Consider the following 12,464-nt stretch of genomic DNA (forward strand, 5'->3'; position numbering starts at 1 on the left):
TCTACGATAGTACCGAAGCGCTCAGCCGACCCATACCAAATGAATGTAACGAAACCATAGCGCGATCTATTTCGATCCCAACGCCATCTATCGCGGATAAAGACAACTTGATTATTTATTATACTCCGTTCGGGCATTTTCTTTGTACTAAAATAATTATATTGATATTACACCTTTTTACTAATTTATCGATGAATTAAAACAATAACATGCCGAAGTCGTGTAACGATCACATAGAAATCTATACTCCGTTAGCAGCATTTTCTTTGTACTACAATGTTTTATTATATTGATATTATTTTTTTAATTCTTTTTACTATTGCATTTACTTTTTTTCAATTCGAACAATTACTTTGTAACGATTCGACAACCGAATTATTTATAAATAATTTATTTCTTATTTTTATTTCTTGATTTTTGAAATAAAAATATATCTAGTCCTTGGTAAGGATTCTAAAGTATATATGTACCAAATTTCAACCAAATTCAAAAGTTGCGGAGATTAATGGAAAGCATAGAATGTTCGACGTGATTCTTTAATTTGACATCTTTTTTATTTATGAACCTGACATGAAACAAACACTAAATTAAATTATATTTATGAAAACCGCATCCAACTCGGATCACGTTTCTTTTAGCGCGCACATGACGAACATTGACAAATCAGATTTTACAGACAAACGTACTTGCAGACCAAACAGACAAAAAAAAAGTGTACATTTTTGGGTTCGACATCGACATAACAATAACCCCTGCTATTTTTTTTAATTTTATGTACAGACAGCACTTTTCTACGATTTTATTATATGTATTGATTACGGCCGCTCTCCATTATTCATACGGAGACATTTTTGTATTTCAATCTGCATAAATCGTAACTTTATCACTAAGTAGATTTCGTATGTCGTTTTTATTCTTTACGTTTGTCAAATGTGCATTAAGGGCTAACAGAGATTAACGATATTCAATTTGGATTACTTTATTATTTTTATTACTTTGGGTGTTCTTACGCTCAGTGGTAATTTAGATATGAGACTGTTGATGAAAAAAATAATGACCGAAAAAAGGAGACTACTAAAAATACCCTGTCACGGCCAACACTCGGAGACAACGGAAATGTACAAATTGCTCTAAAAAAGGAACAAAGCTCATATAATAACATCTTAAAGAAAGAGAATAATCAGCGACATAAAATATACAAAGATCACCGAGCAGCGCAAGCGGTATGTTTATTATAAGACCAGAAATAAAAATTACATGTAAATTATCGTAATAAAAATAGCCATGGCATCACAAAAACTGCCTTCATGCACAAACTTCACAATGAAAAAATAATTCGTAATGCAATTTTCACTTCGAAAATTACTTTGTCGATTCGCAACCGCATCTTACTTTTATATCAGTGGTAGAGGATTCAAGTTTATTATTATTCAATCATGAAACTGCAGGGCTCGTAAATCATATCCTATTAAATTAATTTATGATGAGCGAACTTTTTAAATGAGACATTGAAAATCGATTTTATGCGTACTTGCGACCATTGAAGTGTCTTTAATGATCAATTTTATTGCCCTTTCATAACAAGCGCTTTGCACACTTTTTTATTTGATCGTCGTGCGTTTGCGAGCTCTCGTTTAACCTGATTAAATTGGTCATACAACATTTTCTGCTACTGTTTAAATAGGCAGTTAGAAATTTCCATAATTCTGATTACATCAGTAGATTAAACTGATTCCAACGTGCTACTGCTGAGAAGAGAGAAGAAATTTTTGAAAAACGGAGTAAAACCCAATAATAACGACCGATTCGAACTCGAGTCGCCTTGAACGGCACTCGCACTTGCGATCACTCGCCTGACCAGTTAATTAAAATACAAACCGTTCAAACATCAACGTTCACAAAAATAACAAAACACGACTTACAAATACAGATCCTTACATCAAAGTGTGACAATTCAAGCATGCAGGTGCAGTAGCATGCAAAGGGTCACCAAAATCGATAACTCACTTTGTATCCACGTACCTTGGGAATATCAGCTGGACCGTACCCATTCTCTCTGGGCGGCAGTTTCGGAGGCTTTTCACCTCTCCTCTGTCCCATTTGCATCATGAGCTGTTCTCTGGTAGCAGCGACGACTCCATGTCCATTGTTATTGTGTCCATTGTGGCCATTGTGGCCATATCCTCCTGAACTGCCGCTGGATCCTGATCCGTTGGCGTTGGAACTGGCGATGCTGTATGGGTCTTCATCTGGGATTGGGATGCGAGGTCGGTTCTTGATGTCCATCAGTCTTTGAACTGTTGACAAAGAGATGGTATTGGAATATTAGAAAAAAATATTTGAGGAATAAATTAGTAACTTTATTATAGTTTCTGTAAGAAGAAATTGAAGAATTTAAGTGTACCTCTAAAATGAGTGTAAAGCAATAGTATTTGTCGATAGTCGTTAGCGACAACGTAATTTTTTTGTATGGCAAATAGTTCTACATGTGACCGGTAGAGGCGTTGTAAAATTTGACATGACAGGTACTGATAATAAATGTAACACGAGAGGCAGTAAATTAGCTCCTAATTGTAAAAGACAAATCACACACGTAAGAAGTTATTTATATGTAATTTTCCATGAGAAGAATATATTGGGTTGAAAATATTACTAAAACATTTAAAATGACCCAACAAAAAAGGCCATTAATGATTCTTCGACACTAATGTCAGAGTTCGTTGTAATAAATAATTTTATTCAATTATTCATTTACTTCGGAAAATTTTATTCGATATTGAATTATTCGTCTCAAATGATAGTCTTTGTGAACAAACTAGCTATTTTATAGACATCGTAAAACTGACAACTTGTATTTTGGTTACCATCTGCTGGACTCTCATCTTTAGTTAATAAAGTAATTTAAATTCCATTAAAATGTTTGATATATTATATAATAACATGGTTTAATATTATCCAACTTGGACACACAACAATTGGAAACATTTAGCGAGGCGACGCTTGCACAACACAAATGTTGGTTCGTGATGTTCAGATCGGATGGCAATCACTCCTCTTCACGACTTGGAACAACCTACGGTTATTAATGCGACGGTAAAGGTCTGGTGTCTTCATTCCACTTTACTACACGTACCTTTGTCTCTAATCATAAAAATAAACGAATCGTCCACGATTAACCAACTTTACTATTACACCGCAAGGTTGAATACATAATCTGCGAACAATAAATGTAAATTCACGCGAATATTGGCTCTTTTAGTTGCGAAATATCAAAGTGCCTATAAAATTTATTGCTTGAGCGACGGTGCGGCACAAAAGAGGGAATAGGTCTGCATCTATCTTGTGGTGTCGCGTTGTCTCAGTCCTAAATGTTTGTTCAAACATGTTCAATCATGACGAATGATCATGCGGAAATGATTTTAAACTGTGGTACCTTGCTGTGTGCACCATATTAAACAATTACCTATTACAAAATGTTGTCCCTAATTGAGCCGTCTCATTACATTGATTATACACTTTTAGACCACTTATAAACCATGCTATTACCGTAATGTAACTAAGTATTAAACATTCGTCCAATTGTTTAAAGGCTTTTAGTTGAGATAGCAATTACAGCAATTTTGATAAGGAAGTCGAAGTTCTTTTGTTTGTAGCATTTCGCAGATGCAGTGTCGACATTATACAGATGTTGTGGAAACGATAAAGCTTCGTTTCGCACATAATCTAAGTTTAAAAGATATACCTGTGTCTGGAAATACCGTAGACGCCATGTCGCAACGGGATTAGAATCCCGATTAGTTCAACCAATGAGCTGAATGCTAATAGCCGAGTTACATACACCGACTGTTTTTAAATGCTGAGAAAATTACGTGCGTCTATTCACAAAAAATGGGTTTATATACGCTGTTTCTATATTTAAAAAGCGATGTGTCAAGAGCAGACCACCGGTCTAATTGTTCCGAGATTGGCAGGATAAGACATTTTACTTGGCGTAAACGAAAGAAGAATATCAATTTCTTTTTTATTGATAACATCTTCCTTTTTTCTATAGAAGCTAATCGTATAACTGTACCTTCAAGATTTTGCAAGACAAGAACTATTGCAGCTAACTTTGGACTCCAAATTAGAGCTACTAAAATCCAAGTATACAGACCACTCTCGATCAGACTGCTTCCTATTGTCAATCGATTCGAGTTTTGCATAACATCAGTCACGATTCACGTCTGTTCAAGCTTCTAATGATTCAATTGGTGCTCGTTACAAATTCAAAGTGAATTTAATGGGTTTATGGGCAACGATTGCATTCGTATGATCTAGTTACGAAGCATGACCTTCGTTATGAAATCGAAATTTTAAGTGGGTGACGTGAACATTACTGTAGGTCCGAATTGATTTGACGAGAAATATTTCAACAATGCAGATCTTATAAATGCTGACACAAATACCATTTGTCCAACTTAACACAGATTAACCGATCAACAATACATATAAATAGATTAATTATGGAAATAACGAAAGACACGACTATAATAATAAGGTACAATTGCTTCCATGACACGGAGGTTAAGCTTTTGCCGCTATATCAGTAAAAGCGACCAGTGGCCACGTTTAAGTGTCACGACTCCCATACAGAAAACATTAGCTACTTTACTCAATAGATTTATTTGAGTTCCTTAACAGATAAACAGTGGCAAGACCGCGAAACCACTGCAGAAAATCTATGAACGCATCTTATCCGTGGTGGAAAATCAAGGGAATCTCTCGGTGCGGTTTCTTTCCCATAGCCTCACTATGATTTGTGCAAAACCAATATTAGATGTTGAATTGCTGTTAACATGCCTAGATGGGGTTAGTTAGAAATTTCCAGTATGGTTTGAGTGAAATGAGGTGCAATACATCTTGAGATCGATGGAAGATTGCATTGTTGCACAACAATAAGCAGACTACTGAGAAGTGAGGCTCTGCATAGTTGATGCGGTTACGTGCTATGGGAACTGAATCAGATTTGAAAATTATCTATATAATAATAATACCTCGATTCACACTTGTTGCTTATTTCAAAAGACGTGCAAATTACTAAGGGTAATTCAAATTTTCTTTAGATATGAATAAAACAGGAGTGCCGGTGGTTGCAGACGTGATGACGCACACTTGATATTTGTGTCCCATCTTGTCTTCCGGAAACCTCTTTGGGCAGTCAATTGTACATTATTACTGGCTGATCACCTTGTCTCAGTAAACCGGATCACTTTTGAACGAGTCCTCAATAATTACAACAAGACTACAACTGCCGATGATGTTGGTTTTAAGGCCATCTCCAACATCAAAATGCTGAAGTATATAATCAATTTATTTTGGTCTGGACTTTCCGCACTGTATCATTTTTTCTCTTCTGCTTAAAACTTCAATAAGCCCAAGGTTAATACAACTTACTTAAACGGTCGCGGTTGCGCGTGAGAATATTACTGTGCATTATAAGAATTTAATTTTGTATATTCATCAGTTAATGATAAGTGTAGAGGTCGTCCCATTGTTCCATAATACCTGAGCCCCGGTCCCCGGAGGTCTAAGACAAGGTAACTGTAACATTGTCAGATCTTTGGGTGCCTCAAGTCATCGTCTACGTATGCAAACATACGCCCATTCAATGGTAATTACTGTCAACGTTGATGACGCGTAACTGATGTTCGACAGAGGCCTTGTAACTGATGATATGGAAAGACTTAAAATGTACATTATAACAAATAGCATAAATCTTTTCAAAGTTAATTATGATACTATGATTGAAAGGGACAGTATTAAGGATGTTTAAACAGTCAAAAGAGGTGTTATAGTTGTGGCAACTCCCACGCAAGCTGTTTTGATTAATGCGATACTTAAATGGAATATTTTTATGTTTTGAGATAAAGAGGCGGAGTTCTTCGTTCTGAGGACTCTTCACGGGGCCTATGTGTCTCTGTCCGTGATATCGGTGTTAGGCAATTTATTCGCTATGACACGTATTGTGCGTTTATGTCCCTTAATGCTGCTATTGCAATTTTGCTTGTTTTCTCTGCTATTGTTGGGAACAGCGTGAAATCGTTTACTGCTTCTGTCACCCTTAACGATGCGACGTGGTCGGCAACTGAAGATTATTTAGCAACGTTGTTTGTAGGCTCATTTATATCGTTTTGTAAATGAAGGAGAATATAAATGACCATGTTCATTTTATTAGCTTTCAAATTAAGGTCATGTTTGTTTAAATTGTTTGTTTTAATTTGTAACTTGGTAGTAGGCGTACCTACATTTCTTTCTAAGGTTAAATTGAAATTGATTTTTTAACCTATTCGACCTGTTGCTTGTAGCATGTAATTATCTGAATATGCGGAACATTGGACACGTATGTTTGTTAGACATTTAATTGGTTTTGTGACCAATTTATGAGTTTTATTGAAGTGATCTGAAGCAATATGTAGATGAAATCATTTCCTGTTTAGTTTTTTGCTAGATTAAATGAAGAACTGGTGCTGGTTAGATTTTATTGATGTTTGTTTGAGTCGTGCGTAGTTGACTCAATTAATGGTGGTCAGAAGTGCGGTGTCATTTTAATTAGCATAAGAAATCAAATATAAATTACGTTTCAAACGATTACAAAGTTATTAATAGCACCTGTAATATTATTGCGACAGAATGAGTTTCAACAATGATGCAATTAAAAGGGACAACAAGTAAAAACATAATTTCAAAGTTCATGTACCTACTCGCCTTTTTCCTCTTAGCCATACTAAAAATGTCTCCAAAGCTAAAAGATTCGATGTCAAAACATAAAATGTTATATAATTTTCCTTGAACACTACTGACCCGACCGCAAATATTTTCCCAAATCCACAACCCGCCTACCTTGACCATGCTTTACTTAATGAAGCTTGTATTTAAAAAAATGGTGGTAAAAACGATGCGTTGCTCACACGTACGTTTTTTTAAAAGACTGACTAGCCACACTAAATAACTCGAGTGATGATATCGCAATGTTTTTAGTGCGGAAGTGCTTTTAATATGATGTTGGTACAAAACATTGTGGTTTATATAAAGATTTAGAGCGCATTGTTAGTGAAGATCACGTTAATGTTTGTGATGTCCTAGATTTTGGGATTTTTGTTCTGTAAGATGAGCTAATCGTCTTTTTTTGGTTGTGAACATCACTATAACAACGGATTAGTTCTGTATCTCGTCTATAGCGTTTCTTTTATGACTTGTATGTTCGTATTACTAGACTTTTTTCGGTTTTCTGAAAATTTCTCAGTAGTAGTACGGAATCTGGAATTGTGCCCAGTATATGGCAATAAGCTCACTCCTTATACATGGGACTTATAACACAAATGGTGAAAAATGGGTATACATTGTATAGCGGCATTACGTACTGTAATGTGCACCTCTGCCTACCCCGTCGGGGATAAAAGGCATGACGTTGCATTGTTATGTCGGTATTTAGTACAAAAGTTTCGTGTAAGATTATTAATTGTTTTTACTTTCCTGACCTAACCTCAAGAGAACGTACGAGAAGTGTGATCATACGCACATTCTGTTTCAAATCTCTCCACATTAAGCTTAGATACCGCATCACATGAGTGCATAATTACATAAAAAGTAATTGCCCCCCTATTTACGAACCGTAATGGTTCGTGGGAAACGTATCCATCATTTTTATCAAACATCATCTTTTGTAGGCAATTAGTTACCCAACCTACCACTTACGTGTGCATTTTTAACATTAAATTGGATTTTTGGGACAGAAAATTAATAAGATTTTTGACATTGTGAACTCTCATTATAAAGATTTTAAACTCTTCTTTGTTTTTTGCTGTTTTTAAAAGGATCGCATCCTTGAATTTACTTTTATCAACTAGCAGAGATAGTGAGATAATTTTATCTAAACGCACCATCGTACGTGGTTCACTACTTTTCGAAACAGCGTTCTCTTGTTTAATTCCCACAGCAAAGTAACCAATCAAAAAACTAATCAAATTGACTGACAACTCTTTTAAATGTTACGTCACATATTTCGAAATTACCATTTCTAACATAATTATCAATTTGTTTTCACAAAACGGCCTATCAATTTTTAACAGTTTAACATTTAGTGTAAAGATTATATAAGACATGATCTGCAAAGTGCAGGCTTAGAAAGTGACAGTGAACATTGTTGAACCAAGGTCGTCAGCTGACGTGACAACCGGATTGAAGCCCTTGTCAATGTATGTACATAGTGAACAAGTTGGTAACGATGCTGTTAATAATATAGTAGAAGACATATACGATGATGTTAAAGAGAACTTTATTAAGATATAGGTCGTTTTAGTTAGATTATGTATAAGTATAGGTATGATGGAACTGGCATACACGTTAGTGTAAAAGTCTATAAAAATAAATAAAGAAAACAAAAGATATAGTTGGAAACGAAAAATGAATTAGAGTTTTTTTCAATAATTGCGCAGAGAAATAGTGTATGAGTAACTCCAATTAAACCAGATATAAAAATAATTTGTAAGATTGTAAACCCAAATATAAGTAACTAGCTACTTCCGCGTAGTTTCACCCGCTTATAACCTATTATAACCTCCTCGATAGATAAACATCCAACAAAAAACAAAAGGGATTTCAAAACTAGTGCTTTCATAGATTTCTTCAAACAACCACGAAAATAAACAAATCTTAAGTTTTGTATAATAATAAAACATTTTTTTATAACAGAGAACGTGCGGTAGAAAATTTTTTTTTTTTTTTTTTTACATTTAATGGCTCGACGTTTGACCGCTATCTCATATGGTAAGTATGATACGGTTCTGCCCATAAGCAAATTCACTCGGGCCTTGAAGACACCCAGGTTATACCCATCAAAACAGACAAGGAGTTCCACTCCCTAGCAGTTCGCACAAGGAAGCTTGAAGCGAAACGCTTCGTGCGAGTGGGTGGGATATTATGAAGCGGTGACGCCTATTGTCTTGTGGTTCGATGATGAAAAGGACTAGGGGGAATCAAGTTGTGCAATCCCCCGCACACTCTCCGAAATGTATCCGGTAAAAAACGGAAAGGCTTGCGACCTTGCGCCTGTGTTCAAGGCTTTGAAGCCGGGCCTCCACAAGCGCATCATCGTTGATGAGCTTCTTGGCACGCCTTTCAATGTGTTCGAGCGCATCTAGCTGGCATTTAGCCGAGCCGTCCCAAAGGTGAGAACAGTACTCCATACATGACCGAACCTGCGCTTGGTACAGGCTCAGCAGTTGTTTCGGTGTGAAGTACCGTCTCACCTTCGAGAGGATACCCAACTTCCTACCAGCCAGATGCGCCTTCGACTCTATATAAGAGCCGAAGTTTAGCGTTGGCGATAGAGTTACGCCCAGAAGCTCTAGATGATCCGATATTGGAACGGATACATTTCGGAAAGTAGGAGCCAGCGGAAATTGACTCCGTTTGGCAGAGAATAGAACGCCTGGGTTTTGGTAGCGTTGAACTTGACCAAGTTGGCGTCATAATCGGAGATGCCTTAAGGACGAAGTTCAACCGTTCGACCATGGATTAGAGACTGGATCTGTGTTTAGTCCGCGCTGACACACCTTTCAACAACTGTGCTGTCATCTGCATACCCAAAGATACCGGGCTTAAGCAGGTTTGATGTGCAGCAAAAAGAGCGTTGCTGAAAGTATCACTCCGGCGTTGATACCAAATTTCAGACGAGCAGCCATCGATGACTACTCGAATTGACCATCCCTCAGGAAGTCTGCAATATCTGCACAGATCAGCGGGAAGTCCATATGCAGGAATCCGATAAAACCCTGTCAAAGGCCTTCGATATATCGAGTGAGACCGCTATTTCCCCGTGCTTCTTTATGGCCTCGCTCCAAATGTGGGTGGCATACGCAAGAAGGAGTGGATCGGTTGTGGCGAAACCCATACTGCTGATCGCTGAGAGGTCATTCGACTATAAAAAATTAATACCTCAAATCCTTGTCATCTTAAATTGAGACGTCACCACTAGCTATGAAGAGATTTATTAATATTAAGGTAAAAACGTCATAACATTTTGTTTGTCTTGCTGTAATAAAATGTATATTAAGACCTTTTTCTGACCATCATGATAATATACTTTTTGCCCTCACGTGATTCACCAAAGTGCATAATATATTATCGCTAATCCTAAAACCTGCATTGTTTTTGTTTCTTTTTCTGCCTTCGATATAAAATCTTTTGAGAGGTGTAAAAAACCGTCCCGATGCATTTACATTTTATATTCATGCTAAAGGTTTAGCCAATATAATATATTATATTTTTGCGTAAGGTTTTTTAAGTTCAATGTTATTGACATCATGTATATTTGAGTTCTAATACCGTTCTTAAGTAACTGTCTCTTTGAATCATCCTTTTTGCTTTGACTTCTATAAAAAATCAACAAGATACTTAATTATCCTAGTGCATTATGAGCTAAAAACGTTAATTATGAAACGTCATTATTCAAGGACAAGTCAATTTGTGTTCAGTTAACTGTATATTATTTAAATCGGTTTTTGTTTACGTCTATTTTTAGTATTTCAGAGAATATAGCTTTTGCAGAATCCTTTATAAGCGGATTACCAAATCAATTTGTGAATCTGACAACATCTTAGCCGTTTGGTAGTTTGACGATGGTATTTTTATACGGTCTCGTATTCAATATCAGTATGCGATATAAAAATGTACCCAACTTTATTAACTAAAGTTGGTACGACAATAGGGGTATGGACGTTATAATTATTTTAATAATGAAACTTACCCGGTGGCAGCTTGGACTTGAGCATATCCATAGCAACGACGTTGATGATGAGCACCCAGATGGGGCAATCGAGAAGATCGGAGTCCGACTTGACGAAGGCGATAGCACTGAGGCACTGTGTCTCCAGTCGTCTGCGATCAGGATACGAACGGCGCAGCTCACGGTTAACGTTTGATTGGAACTTCTTCATATCAAATAACTGGAAAAGAAAATTTCATATTAAACTCTTTATTTAACCATGCTATATGTAAGGACGTCAATGTAATCTTTTATAAAAGTGGAGCGGTTAAAAGGCTGCCTGTATTTCCTGATAATCTTAAGTATGCTTCTTAAGAATAGATAGAAGGTGCCACCGTTTGAGCGCATTAGATAGTGGTACTAATAACTTTAGAGATACTGAAAACACATTTTCGATAATTAGTACTACACGTCTATACCATAAGGATAGACTAAGGCAAATCTTAGGATTACACCATAGTATATAAAGAAATAAGTAGTGTTCATAAAGATATCATTCATAATAAAGATAATTTTAAAGATGAGATAATACGTAATCGAGTTATAACAAACAAACCTAAAGTAACAGACAGTAACAAATAACGCGTGAGTACATTTTTTTATCTTAATCAACACGAACGATGATCTAAAACAAATTGTCGGACGATCGATTGAATGCGTTTAAATTAGATGATCTTATCGAATTAATATTACATAACAAGGCATCGGTCGATAATGAAAAGACAATCGCTCGATCAAACAAAATACAGCCGACGTCATGTAGGGTGCCCTTCCACAAAGAAGATGTCAAGCGTGAGCGCTGGTAATTAAAATGAACAAGCATTTTTTGTAGAAGATCTACGCATGTACTCTCAAGTTGTATAAAGCAATTTATTTAGAATATTTCCATCACGAGAATAGACAAATCAATGGACCATAATTTAATAACTTTTTTTCGTCAATTTCATAATTTTCTTCCAAACATCAAAGTCACGAAACTTAAAATTCCGACACGAAGTGATCTAAATCTATCAACATCAAGATAAAACATGTTCCCAAAGGTTCCCGATTCTATTGAGGATGTTTGAGAGACAAATGAAAATGCCGAGTCAGATGCATCGACGAAATTGAATGACGCTTATAAAGTTGTTACAAAACCAGTGCAAGTAGTTGTCGAGTTGACCGACAGTTCGGTCCAGTACATCGGAGATGGTATCTCCAAAAACTTTGCCGACGTAATTCGTAAATCATCAAACAACTCAAGCGTCCTAGTCGTTATATTGATGCATTTCAAAAAATCTAATTAGGAACTAAAACATGCCATTGTTACAACACAAACTCGTCTAGTTAATTGACTACATTCTGGGAAGTGATGAATTGTTTTACGCAAGTATCAAATTGAAATGGAAGTTTTGACGTAAATGTTTTGTAAAGACAAATGGTTTGGATCTTCCGTTCTCACAGAGGTTAAATGGAAATGATGAACATACGCGTACTATAACGGTTACATCATATTGCAGTGTTATGGGTAGCGTAGTCTATATATGTAGATATTATATTGTCTCGATAGATCAGGTTCTTACGATAAAACTGCAATAGCGAGTTGAGAATATTTCCAAGTTTACTTTACATTGGAAGTAGTCTAGTTCCAGTTAAAAACTGTGGTTGACACTACTGATAG

At 36.1% G+C, this 12,464-nt stretch overlaps 1 protein-coding gene across 6 annotated transcripts in view; it reads right to left on the reverse strand.

Annotated features, from left to right (window-relative positions):
- LOC118271946 (uncharacterized) overlaps positions 1-12,464 on the reverse strand; it is a 147,022-nt gene that overhangs the window by 7,455 nt on the left and 127,103 nt on the right. For 4 of the 6 annotated variants that reach the window (XR_007706016.1, XM_050698930.1, XM_035588243.2 and 1 more), the window contains exons 6-7: positions 10,787-10,985; positions 2,008-2,297 (exon numbers count right to left, since the gene is read on the reverse strand). Coding sequence is in view for 5 of the 6 variants with exons in the window: in XM_050698930.1 (XP_050554887.1) it covers positions 2,008-2,297; positions 10,787-10,985 (489 nt within the window). In the remaining variant the exon portion in view is untranslated. The remainder of the gene's footprint in view (positions 1-2,007; positions 2,298-10,786; positions 10,986-12,464) is intronic. The other 2 variants (XM_050698931.1, XM_035588225.2) reach the window with 1 other exon arrangement.

This window comes from Spodoptera frugiperda, chromosome 15 (assembly GCF_023101765.2).
Source record: "Spodoptera frugiperda isolate SF20-4 chromosome 15, AGI-APGP_CSIRO_Sfru_2.0, whole genome shotgun sequence".
Taxonomy (NCBI): domain Eukaryota; kingdom Metazoa; phylum Arthropoda; class Insecta; order Lepidoptera; family Noctuidae; genus Spodoptera; species Spodoptera frugiperda.